The sequence below is a fragment of the Hibiscus syriacus genome, unplaced genomic scaffold (assembly GCF_006381635.1).
Source record: "Hibiscus syriacus cultivar Baekdansim isolate YM2019G1 unplaced genomic scaffold, ASM638163v2 tig00111522_pilon, whole genome shotgun sequence".
In the NCBI taxonomy this organism is placed as follows: domain Eukaryota; kingdom Viridiplantae; phylum Streptophyta; class Magnoliopsida; order Malvales; family Malvaceae; genus Hibiscus; species Hibiscus syriacus.
This window is the reverse complement of record NW_024063112.1, coordinates 136,035-151,612: the sequence shown is the minus strand read 5'-3', so window position 1 is coordinate 151,612 and position 15,578 is coordinate 136,035. Positions and strand designations below refer to the sequence as shown.

The window sequence follows — 15,578 nt, the reverse complement described above, 5'->3', positions numbered from 1 at the left end:
TATAACTACAACCGTATACAGTATGACACATGTATGTATACACGTATATGTATATGTATAAAACACTCCTTTATCCCTGTTGTGCTTCTTGTTTCTCGAGTTGCATGGTGCCTGTGGCTTAATGTGCTTAGTTTTGTACTGTTTTTTTTTTCAGATTTTGTATTTTGTTGAGAAATGAATAAGGTTTATTACAAAATAAGTGTCCAAACTATAATATTTTTATAAAATGTGTCTAAACTATTTTTTGAATGCTCCCGGTGTCCAACGTTACCACTTTAGGTGCTCGGGCAGTGAACGACGTTTATTTCTTCTGTCAAGTGACACATGTCACAATCTAATAATTTTGAAATTTATTTTTAAAAAATATTAACATATTTATAAAAAAAATCATAATTTCTCTTAAATTATAAAGAAGCCCCAGATCTCTAAAAACCCCAAATCCTAATCTTAGTCTATCGCCACCGATATAGTCCCTGTCACATTCTCAATCATGTGTTGTCGTAGTTACCACCGATTGACCGTCGGAATCGTGTGGGATCACAATTTTCATCCAAGGGTTTGTGAGGTATAAAACGTCGATTCGTCGTCGACAAAAAAATATTAAAATATTTTTGACAATTTTTTTTATTAAATAATATTTAAAATCATATATTAAAGTTTTTGTATTAATTTTTTTTTCAAAATAACTTTAAAATCAAAATGAAAAAGAAGAAATGAAATTAATCAAACTGAATTCATAGATAATCGATTAAAATATTAAATTTTATTCATAAATAAAAGAGATAATTTGAAAAAAAATAAATCAAATAAAAATATTTTGAATTTCAAATTTTACGCTCCCTTTGCAACGACTATTTTTTTTTGGCTCTATCTTAGGTAAATAAATAAAAATTTGACTATTTATTCCCGCAATCCCGCCCATCTCAGGTAAAATTACTTCCGTTTTCAAACCCTAACATTTCTCTCACCTGCTATCATATCCTCTCTTTGTTCCTTCTCAAACTTCCAATTACACTCTCGAACGACAAGCATCTCGTTGCTATATCTTCAGTTGGCCTTTCGTATTTTTTTACGGTTTCTACTGCTTATGATTTAGTTATTTTTGATTTTTTCTTGATTACTTTTTATTTTCAGCGACAAGAAGATGAAGAAAAGTGTTTGATTTTGTTGTGATTTTACTTCTCGATTTGTTAATAGAGTCCCAATCCCTTGATTTTCTCAGATGATTTTATCGTTGATGGTTTTAAATGGTACACTGCTCATTCCTTTTTTATAGTACTTACACTTTCCCCCTTGATTTTCTGTTTTGGCGATGATAGTTTAGTCTTTATACTATTGGTTTTGAATTTCATACAGGTAACAACGTGGATCAGTTGTCATACTCTTGGTTTTGAATTTCATACAGGTAACAACGTGGATCATTTGTCTATGTATTTGGATGTTGCCGACCCAGAAAGTTTACCCTGCTGGAGTGGATATGCACAGTTCACTTTGACAGTAAATAATCAACTTCAATCAGAAAAGGTATCATCGTTTACCTTGCTGTCTATGCACTTACTGTTCAAGGTATCATCGTTTATGATGCTATATTTCTCAATCTGGATTTCTTGATACTATCATTAATAATGCTATATCAGTATTTCTTTTTTCCTTGTAATTTTTTTTTGAAAGTTATTTCAAGGTACTTATATGAACCTTAATTTTTCTTCAGTTTGTCCAGAATCAAGGCATCCTTAATATATCAATGTAAATTTCAAGAACCATATTGAGGCAAGTTGCTTGCTTGGTTAATTGCTGATTCTATCATATTAGATATGAGAGTAATCTACTTTTACTGTCTGTCATCAGAATCATATTGCCTATGTTTTCTTTCTCTATACTTTACCTATAAATATGTCTTCTTTTCTCTCTGAATTTGCAGGTATGTTGGAGATTCTGATGGCAACATCAAGGTTTTTAAGATTGAACAAGAAGTACGTCATGTTATACAAATGAAATACACTATACCTTTCTCAACTTCTTATGGTAAGTCAGCTCACGGACAGCGATCAATGTGTGTACACAGCACCGCTTGAACTTCCCTCTTTCAGTGATATGAAGGATTCTGATGATGAAGGGTTTTCTAATGTAAGTTTTCTCTTGCTTTCGGCAATGCTAGCTAAGTGCATTTAGTAAAATTTTCTACTCAAGTATCCAAAACAATTTGTATAAATAATATATGAATCTTCCTTCCTTTTAATGGCAACTGAACTCTGTGATGGTCATCATCTAGTAATGGTCTGAAACATTTTACTTTGTCTTTATAAAATCATATAGGAGGAGATGCTTTGTTTTTTATCCTATTATTATTTAAATGCTATTACTATTGGAATGTTGTGAATTTGAATTGTAGTGTCTTAATGGTTGGATCCCATGTCAGAGATGCAACCTTTTCGGTGTTGAAAGATGTAGCAAAGGTAATATTCACTCATTGTCTTTTAATCTCTTTAATTCCACAAAACTTATCCTTATATAAATAAAGATTGGATGCTCGAGTTTATTATGTGTTTTACATATATATTTTTAATTAAATAGACTACCATTGACTTTCTTGCCAAAAGAGTTAAATCTATAAATCATATACGTGGTTTAAGGGGTGATTTTTCCCCGGAACAAGCAAATGCCATATGACAACCTTTTTGTTGTCAGGATCTTAGGTTTTGCATAGTTTTCTCTGTAATTTAAACTTTCTATGAAATTAATTCCGTGGATGCGTATTTAATGTTAACCTATTGGGTTTTGGGTGAATAATTGGAAAAAGTTATTATGTAAGTTGAGAGTGGATGATTTGGGTTGTGATAATCGTATGTGTGAAATTAGGCACATCATGTTTATGCATGGAATAAAATGTATGTTTATGAACATAAGTTTTTGATGCTAACGAATTGTTAATTTAAGGCATCATATTTGTTAAACTTTGGGAAGTTTGTTGCATGCTAAGTAGTTTCAGACTGAGAACTATTGTGTCTACTCCAATGAAAAATGGTACATCGTAAATGTAGTTTTGATGTTTATTGCATCTCCACTTTTAGGTTGGGATTTCTTTGCCTATTTCTAAGTGATTTTTAGGTTGGATGCTTAGCAAGGCCTTAGTGATATGCTTGTTGTTTGTCACATTTTTATTCTCCTGGTTTGGCAATTTTCAAGATAAATCCATGTGGCTGAACTTGAAATCTTCTGATACAAAACACATACTCTGTGAATGTATTGAATGATTTTATTTTATATATCTGACATTGAAGATTTAATGGGTTCATTCTCATTTTCTGTATCGTTAGGTTTATTTATTTCACTTAAAGTTTAGAGTGTATGCAGAAATCCTGAGGTGAGGAGACATTACGAGCACACTCTAGCAATGCTCAAGGAAGAGAAGAAAGAACTAGAATCACCATTCCACAATGAGAAATTGTTGTCTGCCCAGTTAAAGCAAGAACTAGCATATGCAAAGGCTTAAAACAAAAACCTGTACGAGGTATAGTTTTATTAATTTATTTTAAAATTAAATTATTTATAAATTATAAATTATAAAATATCATAAGATTATATTAATTGAAATTATGTTAATATATTCTTAAATTAAATTTTTCTAATATTATTTAAAATATTTTTATATAATTTATATATAAATTAATTAATTTATATAATTTATGAATATATTAAGGATTAGGATTCATTTACACTGCGTAAAACTCTTTTAGTTTTACACTTTTTTAGTGCCATTGGATTAAGAGAAATCAAAGGTTGAGACTAACTCGTTTTTTTAGTGAATATCTGTTCATTTTCCATGGTTAATCTCATTCTTTAATTTCTTTCATCCAATGGTCCTAAAATGGTGTAAAACTAAAAGATTTTTACATAGTGTAATTAGATCTTGCCCCATATAATAATATTATTTAAATTATAAATTTAAAATTATATTAATAAATTCTTAAATTAAATTAAATTTAAATTATTATAATATTAATTAAAACACACTCTAGAAATCCAAAGGTGAGGAGACTGGCGAGCACACTCTAGCAATGCTCAAGGCAGAGAAAGAAGAACTAGAATCACCCCTCCACAATGAGAAATTGTTGTATGTCCAATTAAAGCAAAAACTAGTATATGTAGCATAGGCTTAAAGAAGACATGCACAAGGTATAGCTTTTTTAGATGTATTATGATGGGCCACATAGTTCTTCGACTGTTTTAATTGTATAAGTTTGGAAAAGTAGCTTAGAAAATTTACTTACTAAATTCCTTTTGCATCTTAGGAGCTCCAATCCGTATGCGATCAACTTGTCTTGAGCAGTGAAGATGTTTCAAATTAGAGATATACTTGAAACAAGAGAACAATGGTACGTTGCTTATAATGTTTTGATTTGTTTCCCTTACTGATTGGTTTTTCAAACTCTGATTTATTAATTTATTCTTAAATAAAATTATTTATATAATTTATTAATATAATAATAATATTTAAATTATAAATTATAAAATATCATAAGAATACATTAATTTAAATTATATTAATATATTCTTAAATGAAATTAATTTAAATTATCATTGTTTCATTTGGATAATGATTATCATTGTTTGATTTGGATAATTTATTCTTAAATTAAATTATATAATTCAAACTCGGATTATTAATGTTTGATTTGGATAATGATTATCATTGTTTGATTTGAATTATGATGTGAATTGTGACTTTATAGATTTTAAAGACATGATGTGTTAGATGATGTGAATTATGATGTGATTTGTATAATGTTTGATTCAATGTGTCTCTCTATAGGGTGCAATATTTTTTTTGTTAGTTATCTGATTGATTGACATTTTCTTTGTTTATTGTGAGCATAATTGTTTTGAGATTATTGATTGTATGGTATTTTGTTTGGAAAATGTCTTGTGAAATGTTGATATATCGAACTTAGAAATTAGGCAATGTATTTGGATTATTTATATATGTTATATTTTACATTCGGATAAAATTAGAATTCTGATGATATATGTTGTCAAGTTATATAAGGATGTCACTTTGGATTCAGTGGCCTCAGCCTTTGTGGCAGACCCAACTTCGGATGATTTGTAAGGTGTACCGGTGCATGATTATTTGCATAATATTCGAACAATGATTATTATTGCTTGTTTTAGATTATTATTATTATTTGTTGTTTGAAAAATGTTATGTGAAATATGTTGATATATCAGATTTAGAATTTATGCGATGCATTTAGATTATTTGTATATGTAATATTTACATTCGGATTACATCAAAATTCGAATGAAATATTTTATCATGTTATATTGGGTTTGGATTGATAGGGGAAGTTTAGTGTATTCACTTGATGTGTTGAATGTCACTTCGAATTAAGTAGCCTTTGTCTTTGTGGCGGACCCTACTTCGGATGGTGTGTTGTAGTTAGTGGTTCTATGGAACATACGTTTCAGACGGTGTGTAAGGCGTATGGGTGCATTATCATTTACATAATATTCAGACTGTGATTATCATTGTTTGATTCGATCTATGATGTGAATTGTGACTTTATGCACTTTAAAGCCACCGTGTGAATCTTTTTGTCAAGGTGTGTCACTATAGGATGTTATACTTTGTTTGTGAGGGTTCTGATTGACTTACATTTTCACTGTTTATTACGATAATGATTGTTTTGCGATTATTTGTTGTCTGGTATTTTGTTCGAAAAATGCTACGTGAAATAATTGATATATCAGACTTAGAATTTATGTGATGTATTCAGATTATTTGTATAGGTAATATGCTTACACTCAGATGAAATTTGTTATAATTTTTTATTGGGTTGAGATTGATAAGGGAAGTTTCATCTATTTATTCGATGGGGGTGAAATTCACTTCGAATTCAGGGGTTTATGCTTTTGTAGCGAATCGTACTTCGGATGGTCTATTGGAGTTAGAGTGGTTCCGAAAACTTACTTTTCGAACGATGCGTAAGTCGTATGGGTGCATGATCATTTGCATAATATTAGGATTGATTAATGTTTGACTTGGATTATAATTATTATTGGTTGATATGGACTATGATATGAATTGTGATTTTATGCTTTTTAAAGATATTGTGCAAATCGTTGGTCGTTGTTATAATATTTTTTTCACGGTGTATCTCTCTAGGGTGTTGTATTTTGTTTCTGAGTTATGTAATTGACTGACATTTTTTTTTGTTTATTATGAGCATGATTGTTTTTTTTTGTTTGGAAAATGTTGTGTGAAATATTTTTATATTTCAGACATAGAATTTCTGCGGTGCATTTGTATTATTTGTATATGTAATATTCTTCCATTTAGATGAATATGTTATCAATTTATATTGGGTTGGGATTGATACGGAGGTTTATTGTATTCACTCCATAGGGTGAATGTAACTTTAGATTCAGGGGCATATGCCTTTTTGGTGGACCACACTTCGGATGGTGTGTTATAATTAGAGTGGTTCTCGGATTTTACTCTTTGAACAATAAGTTGTATGTGTGTATGATCGTTTGCATAATATTCAGACTCTGATTATTAATGTTTAATTTGGAATATGTTTTTTATTGTTGTTTCGGGCTATGATGTGAATTGTGATTTTACACTTCAAAGATTGGGAATTGTTGGTCGCTGCTAGAATATTTTGTCAAGGTGTGTATTTATAGGGTGTTATATTTTGTTTGTGAGTTATCTGATTAATTAATTTTTTTTATTTATTGCGTGCATGAATATTTTACGATTAATGATTATTTGATATTTTGTTCAGAAAATGTGTGAAATATGTTGATATATCGGACTTGGAATTTATGCGATGCATTTGAATTATTTTTATATTTAATTTTTTACATTTGGATCAGATTAGTGTTCGAGTGAAATATCTTATCATGTTATATTGAGTCTTGATTGATAGTTCAATGTATTCACTCGACATAGTGAATATCACTTGAAATTCAATGGCCTTTTCCTTTGTGTCTAGCCCCACTTTGAATGGTCTGTAAGGTGTATGGGTCTATGAGTATTTGCATAATATTTTGAATATGATTATCGTTGTTTGATTTTGTCAAGGTGTGTTCCTATAGGGTGTTATATTTGGTTTGTGAGTTTTTTTTGATTGGGTGTCATTTTCTTTGTTTATTTCGAGATTTATTATTTTGCGAATATTAGTTGTCTGGTATTCTGCTTGAAAAACGTTATTTAAATATGTAGATATATTGCACTCAGAATTTATGCGATGTATTCGAATTATTTGTATATATAATATTCTTACATTTGTATCTGATAAGAATTTGAATGAAATGTATTATCATGTTATATAAGGTTTGGATTGATAAGAGAAGTTCAGTGAATTCATATGACGGGGTAAATGTTACTTAGAATTTCGAAATTAATGGTATATGTTTTTGTGATGGACCCCATGGGATTTCCAAAATGTCTGATAGTAAATCAAATTTTTTGGTCCCATCCCCCTATGGGATTTCTAAAGCTAAACGTGGATGCTGCTATTAATGGTGATTGGAAGGCTTGCGATTTAGGCGGGATTTTAAGAGACGAGTGTTTCACAGTGTTAGGATCTTTTCAAGAAGCTGATGGTCTGGGTCATTCTTTAATGGAATTTAAGGCCATTAAACATGGTTTAATTTTCTTTGAATCTTCTAGCTGGTGCTCTAAGAGACGGTTGATTATTGAGAGTGATAGTAAGTTGTCTGTGGAGTGGATTAAGAAATTGCAGATAAGATAAGGAACTTGGAGGGCGTTATTCGTTGGATAGCTAGGCTAGCAAACTTAGAGGCAGACATTTTGGCAAAGTCTAAAATTGGCTAAGATAGGGAGTTTTGGTTTGGTTTTTCTTTTTTCTTGTTTTTTGGTATTATCTATTGTACGGGGGGTAAGTTTGGTTTTAGCAAAATCCCAAATACATTGTGATGAATGTAGATGCGGCCATGTTTCTTGATTTTTTTAGGTTTTTTTTTTTTTTAAAATTTGATTTATTTTCTGATTATATATTTGGGATTTTGTTTTTTACCTAAATCTAATAAAGTGTTGACATTTTGGGTTTTCTTTTCTAATTACATGCTAGTGTTGTTTTATTTGTAAAGGTTTGTCGGTTCTACATGTGACCAATTCATTTTCATGTATGCATGGTTTGGTTTCTCTTTTTATGTTTTTCTATGTCTTTGCTTTCTAAGAAAAATTACTAGAAATAAAATTTAGGACATTGTATTTTTATATTATTTGTTTGTAAAAGTAGTTTCTATATATATGTCTACTTTTACAAACAAATATGTCTTCTTGCTCTATACTTTACCTATAAATATGTCTTATTTTCTCTCTTTCATATGGTAATTAATTTTTTAAAGAAATTGTAAAGTAGGTTTGGGACTCGGAAAAGAGGCTCTTGTCTCATGTATATGTCTTTAAAGAAGAAATTACTTCTTTTGCAGTTATGCAAACTAGTCCCGACATGCAAGTCTAGCTTCGGTTCTTTGCTCTACTGTAGGATATTTCAACTTTCAAGAGAGCACATGCGACAATTGAATTTTTCATATCGAATTAATTTCTAAATTTGCAGGTATGTTGATGATTCTGATGGCAACATCAAGAGTTTTAAGATTTAACCAGAAATACGTCATGTTATACAAATGAAATACACTATACCTTTCTCAGCTTCCCATGGTAAGTAGACGTACATATCAGCTTAAGATTTTAAGTGTGTTAAGCACTATCGTGCATCGTAATCTTTTAAAAAATAAACTTGACAAGGCTCAAGCCTTACACCTTTGGGACGTTCTTCTTTACTCTCTAGTTTAGGCTTGATGACAGTGACATCATTATACTCTCCTTGCCTACAAAATCCTCTTAAATGAATAAAGGATGCTACATGATTCATTTGGAGTTTCCTAATGGCTCATTTGAAACCTACAATGCCAAACTTCAGAGTTGACTGTTTATTTGAAAAATAGAAAGCTCTATGACCTTAATACTATCCCTGATTACAGGGTATATTGTTCATGTGTTAGTTCTGTTGCTATCATTCTGAGAATTCTTGAAGTTTACTTTGTGGTACCATGTCTTACTTTATTGATATATCAAACTGGATTGACCATCTTGTTTAGGATATCCAACTGAAGTTTTAGCTGATAGGGCTGTTATGTCCATACTTCCTTAGCCAACAACTGAAAATAAAAGGTACTCTTACTTTCTCATTCTGTTAATTTTCGTTTATAATTTAAGTTTTGAGGAGATGCCGTTTTTCATGTACCCTTGACTCTTACTTGTAATATTTAGAGATGGTTTTATGATTTTGTGGGAAATTTTAGACAGCAATGCAACTCGCCGGTTTAAACACTGAAAAATGCCTTGTAACACATAATGGAAGAAAAATAGCTGCTCAAAGTTTGAAAAGACCGTTCCGTATGCTTTAGTAATCCCAAGTGGCAGGTTTGAGTTATCTAATTAAGCCTTCATCATTTGTCTTTTGATATGATGTTAATAGTTAATGAGCTTTTTTATCTATCTTTGCACTGGCAGTAGTAGGTTCTTTTATCTAATGAAGTCCGACAAATGAAAATATGATTAAACAGAAGTCCTTATTTCCCACTCCACTCCCTTGGCTCATGAAAGTGGTGCAAAACAGGTTAGAAAATGATCAATTAAATGTGCTTGGGCAGTAAAGTTGACTACAAGTTTGAAAAGTGAAAAAACCTCAAGTTGTAAGAAAAGATGAAAGTTTCTTTTAGCGGTGACACAAAAAGTGTGTTGGCTGAAGATCAACAGCATCAAGGAAATAATAATATGGCTTTAGAAAGACTAAATGAAAAGGTTAATGGGAGTCCCACTGTTGGAATTTCAGATGGTCATGGTTCAACAATAAATATGTTGCCTTTAGCAAATGAAGCGACCTTGTGTAAATGTGAGACCATTACAAATAAAACACAATGTTTTTTGTCTTTCAATAGAAGACTTTGAGGTTTAGTATTTCATGTCAAGTATATGATATGACTAAAATTGCCCATCTTTTCAATCAAATTGATGAAGTTTATTTGCTATATAAAATTGCAGGCTACAGGAGAGATGGTTAATTACTATGAAGGCAGACCTGAACCTCAAGATTACAATGGTGGCTCTAAGGTTATACATTCGCACAAGAACTGCACTGAATGGTAAAAGTGTTCATAACCGAATATGCTCTTTCAGTACAGTTTCGATAATTTTAATATATAATAATGTTAATTTTTTCAGGGCTCCTAATGTTTATTTTGAAAATGAACTCCAGAAGTCGAAAAATAAAATGCTCCTGTTGCGGACTCAAAGGAGTTTCCATGTTCCCTGTGCAAAATTAGTCTCACAATGCCGGTGGGATACTGTAAGCGATACAAATTGGGCAGTTTTCTGGACTTCATATGATTTTTTGGGAAGTTAAAGACTACGTTCCTTGTTAACGAGTGTATATTTATTTTGGATCACAATAGGATAACTTTGTAATGTTGTGCCCTCTCCATGCTTCTTCTAAGTTGCCTAATGAAGAGTCAGAATCTCAAGGAAGTAGAGAAACAAGTGTTTTAAGAGGGTATGTTGAAGTTTCATCCAGTTTATTCTAGTTTCTTTACAAACTTCACCTTTTCATGCTCATGGAAATTTCATTAAGTTATTGCTTCATTTGTAGACATTTGCCAGTTCACAACAAGGAATATCCTAGAAGAGAAGAAGTCAATAGGCAGAAGAAAAGGAATCTTTGTGAATTGAGCGACAAATTGGTTCTTTGTTTCTCAGCTCTATAGTTGAAGAAAATGTAAGTGTCACAATTTATTGTCCTTATGCATTTTTGCTTTTTCATTCACATTAGGAAAATCCTCGACATTTACTATAATATTATTTATTTAAATTAAAATATCATAAATTAAATTAATTAATTTATAAATATAATAAGGATTAGAATTCACTTATATTGTGTAAAACTCTTTTAGGTTTGCATCTTTTTAATCTCATTGGATTGAGAGAAATCAAAGGATGAGATTAATTTGTTTTTTAGTGAATATCTGTTCATTTTCCATGGTTAATCTTAGTCTTTAATTTCTTTCATCCAATGATCCTAAAATGATGTAAAATTAAAGAGTTTTACACACTATAATTGGATTTTGCCCCCATATAATAATATTAATATTTAAATTATAATTTTAAATTATATTAATATATTCTTAAATTAAATTGATTTAAATTATTATAATATTATTTAAATATTTTTATATAATTTATTCTTAAATTAAATTAATTAATTTATATAATTTTAAATATAATAAGGATTAGGATCCATTTATACTATGTAAAACTCTTTTAGTTTTACACATTTTTAGAGCCATTAGATTGAGATTGATTCGTTTTTTTAGTGAATATCTTTTCATTTTCTACGATTAATTTCACTCTTTAATTTCTCCCATCTACTGGTCTTAAAATGGTATAAACTAAAAGAGTTTTACACAGTATAATTAGATCCTGCCCTATATAATAATATTAATATTTAAATTATAGATTTAAATTATATTAATATGTTCTTAACATAAATAATTTAAATTATTCTAATATTATTTAAATATTTTAAATTAAATTAATTTATTCTTAAATTATATTGTTTTATAGTTTATAAATATAATAATATTATTATCATAAGAATTTAGGTATAATTACCCTTTTATCCTAAGCCAACGGTTGAAATCCCATCTATAAAAATAAAACTGAGCACTACTTATCACCCATTTAAGAAACTTGCCCATTGATTATATCAATCAATTCTTTAGATTCTCAGGTTAGTTTCTTTTACCCAATTCTTGTATCTGTTACATTTTTCTTTTAATTTATAATTTTGTTAGATTATATTTTGTGATGAATTTTTTCTGGGTTTTTTAAAAATTTGATTTATATTCTGATTACAGATTAGGGATTTTGTTTTTTTACCTAAATCTAATAAATTGTTGACATTTGAGTTTTTATTTTTGATTACATGTTAGTGTTGTTTTGAACCTGCTATTTCATTTGCAAAGGTTTCTCAGTTCTGCATGTGACCAATTCCCTTTCATTTATGTCTGGTTTGGTTTCTCTTTTGTTGTGTTTCTCTGTGTTTGCTTAGTAAGAAAAAATATGAAAAATAAAATTTAGGACATTGTATTATTTGTTTGTAAAAATAGTTTCTATGTACTTCCATTTTCATTGTTTTCACATGTTCATGCCTTTGGTCTAGTGATTCAATTTTCTTTCTTCAGTTAACTCTGCCATTTTTTATTCAAATTATTTTTTTAATGTGACAATCGATGTGTTATTTTTTTATTGCATGAATATGTTTATAATAGGCTTTCAATTCAGGTTTATTCTTCATAATTTCTCATATTTTGTTCCTTTTAATTTTGATTTTTTCTTGACTTAAAATCTTTGAAACGTTTCAAATATGGATGATATTTTACTTTTATACAAGGGTTTGTTTACCTGATATTGATACAGCTTCAAGGGTTTACTATGAAACAAATGGTGTATCCATGGAAGACATGTGAAACTATCTGGTGTTCTCATGGACTAACCAAGGGTTCACTGGTTTACCTTAATTGTCCTGTCCAATTTATGTTTAAATCTACAAAGGTAACTATCCTTGAATCCAGGAACAACACAGGTTTAGCCTTAAAAATTCTCTTTCTTTTTTGTTTGAAACTTGGAATAAATAAGCAAATGAAGTAGTGGAAATTTTTATGAATATGGATGATTTGTGTACAGATGGAGATGCTATTTTGCTCAACGGTAGTTGATATTTCTTTCTTACTTGAGCCAATGGTTCTAACTAGAAAGATCTTTAAGGCATGGAATTCTTGTTCTCAAGTAAGCAACAATACCCTTTTTTTATTATTTGATTGACTTCTTTCTTGCACCCATACCCTTCTGCATTGCCAGGGGTAGGGTTGCATGAAATAATATATCTGACATTGAAGATTTAATGTAGAAATCCAAAGGTGAGGAGACTGGCGAGCACACTCTAGCAATGCTTAAGGCAGAGAAAGAAGGACTAGAATCACCACTTCACAATGAGAAATGGTTGTTTGTCCAGCTAAAGCAAAAACTAGCATATGCAGAAGCTTAACGCAGACATGTACAAGGTATAATTTTATTAATTTATTCTTAAATTAATTTATTTGTATAATTTATAAATATAATAATATTTAAACTATAGATTATAAAATATTATAAGAATATACTAATTTAAATTATATCAAGGGTTTGGTGATCAGTTTTATTCACTCCTTTTGACCATCATTGTTGAAAGTAAAATCATTCATGGTTAAGTTTATAACTCCTATTGTGAAGGTATTACTGGCGAGAATTTACATGTTCAATAATTTGCAGCAAGCTTTCTTGTTGTTTATGCTCTTTCTTTTTTGCACAGGCTTCTCACATGGTCAACAATATGAAGGAAGAGATACCATATTATTCCATGCTGGAGTACCATTCTCGGAAGGAAAGCTTGGGTGGTAATACAAAGGGCTAGATCATTAAGTACCGTTTTTTATTTCTATCCCTTTATTTATTTATTTATTCTGCATATATTAAATGAATATGCTTTTGCTTCATATATTAGACAAAAGAAATGAAAAACAAGATGCTTTGTTTCTATCCTATCATGATCCTTGATATGTGTAATATTTAGAGAAAATATATAAAGACTATGAGGTTAGAAATGCATGTGTTTACACATATTTCATCTATCTTGATTTTTTCTTTTCTCAATCTTGTACAGGAATGTGCCTATGAAAGCATGCAAGCTGGTATGTATCGACTTAAACATTTAGGAATCACACAACTAACAACTCTAACCAGTGCTATGAGTTAACTCTTGCTACTGCATCAAACATTGAATTGGAGCTACAGATAACTCCATGGAATCTAAGTGGCAATTTTGTTGCATGTACAAGCCATCATCAAACATTGAATTGGAGTTGCATCAAACATTTAAGGTATGCTTTTGTTACCTCTGTTGAACAAATTAATATGGACTTGATGCAACTAAAAGCATGTCATATCTGATTAATTATCACATGAGAAAGAAACGTGACAGTTTAACATGTTTATGATGCTATATTTCTTAATATGGATTTCTTGATACTATCATTAATAATGCTATATCAGGATTTCTTGCTTGGTTAATTGCTCATTCCTTTTTTATAGTACTTACACTTTCCCCCTTGATTTTCTGTTTTGGCGATGATAGTTTAGTCTTTATACTATTGGTTTTGAATTTCATACAGGTAACAACGTGGATCAGTTGTCATACTCTTGGTTTTGAATTTCATATAGGTAACAACGTGGATCATTTGTCTATGTATTTGGATGTTGCCGACCCAGAAAGTTTACCCTGCTGGAGTGGATATGCACAGTTCACTTTGACAGTAAATAATCAACTTCAATCAGAAAAGGTATCATCGTTTACCTTGCTGTCTATGCACTTACTGTTCAAGGTATCATCGTTTATGATGCTATATTTCTCAATCTGGATTTCTTGATACTATCATTAATAATGCTATATCAGTATTTCTTTTTTCCTTGTAATTTTTTTTGAAAGTTATTTCAAGGTACTTATATGAACCTTAATTTTTCTTCAGTTTGTCCAGAATCAAGGCATCCTTAATATATCAATGTAAATTTCAAGAACCATATTGAGGCAAGTTACTTGCTTGGTTAATTGTTGATTCTATCATATTAGATATGAGAGTAATCTACTTTTACTGTCATCAGAATCAGTATTGCCTATGTTTTCTTTCTCTATACTTTACCTATAAATATGTCTTCTTTTCTCTCTGAATTTGCAGGTATGTTGGAGATTCTGATGGCAACATCAAGGTTTTTAAGATTGAACAAGAAGTACGTCATGTTATACAAATGAAATACACTATACCTTTCTCAGCTTCTCATGGTAAGTCAGCTCACGGACAGCGATCAATGTGTGTACACAGCACCGCTTGAACTTCCCTCTTTCAGTGATATGAAGGATTCTGATGATGAAGGGTTTTCTAATGTAAGTTTTCTCTTGCTTTCGGCAATGCTAGCTAAGTGCATTTAGTAAAATTTTCTACTCAAGTATCCAAAACAATTTGTATAAATAATATATGAATCTTCATTCATTTTAATGGCAACTGAACTCTGTGATGGTCATCATCTAGTAATGGTCTGAAACATTTTACTTTGTCTTCATAAAATCATATAGGAGGAGATGCTCTGTTTTTTATCCTATTATTATTTAAATGCTATTACTATTGGAATGTTGTGAATTTGAATTGTAGTGTCTTAATGGTTGGATCCCATGTCAGAGATGCAGCCTTTTCGGTGTTGAAAGATGTAGCAAAGGTAATATTCACTCATTGTCTTTTAATCTCTTTAATTCCACAAAATTTATCCTTATATAAATAAAGATTGGATGCTCGAGTTTATTATGTGTTTTACATATATATTTTTAATTAAATAGACTACCATTGACTTTCTTGCCAAAAGAGTTAAATCTATAAATCATATACGTGGTTTAAGGGGT

At 30.1% G+C, this 15,578-nt stretch overlaps 1 protein-coding gene and 1 long non-coding RNA gene across 3 annotated transcripts; both read left to right on the top strand.

Moving 5' to 3' along the window:
• Positions 1–2,076: 2,076 nt before the first annotated feature.
• Positions 2,077–4,377, top strand: LOC120164415. Of its 2 annotated transcripts, none has more exons than XR_005519730.1 (4): positions 2,077–2,127; positions 2,393–2,456; positions 3,355–3,511; positions 4,293–4,377. It is a non-coding gene; the product is annotated as an uncharacterized LOC120164415 (long non-coding RNA). The 2 variants fall into 2 exon arrangements; XR_005519731.1 differs by lacking the exon at positions 4,293–4,377 and adding an exon at positions 4,020–4,093.
• Positions 4,378–12,459: 8,082 nt separating this feature from the next.
• LOC120164432 (UDP-galactose/UDP-glucose transporter 4-like) lies at positions 12,460–13,139 on the top strand. Its single transcript, XM_039174158.1, has 3 exons — positions 12,460–12,646; positions 12,779–12,880; positions 13,002–13,139. Exons 1-3 carry the CDS (start codon positions 12,527–12,529, stop codon positions 13,137–13,139), a joined length of 360 nt encoding a protein of 119 aa, XP_039030089.1. The 5' UTR covers positions 12,460–12,526.
• Positions 13,140–15,578: the final 2,439 nt, after the last annotated feature.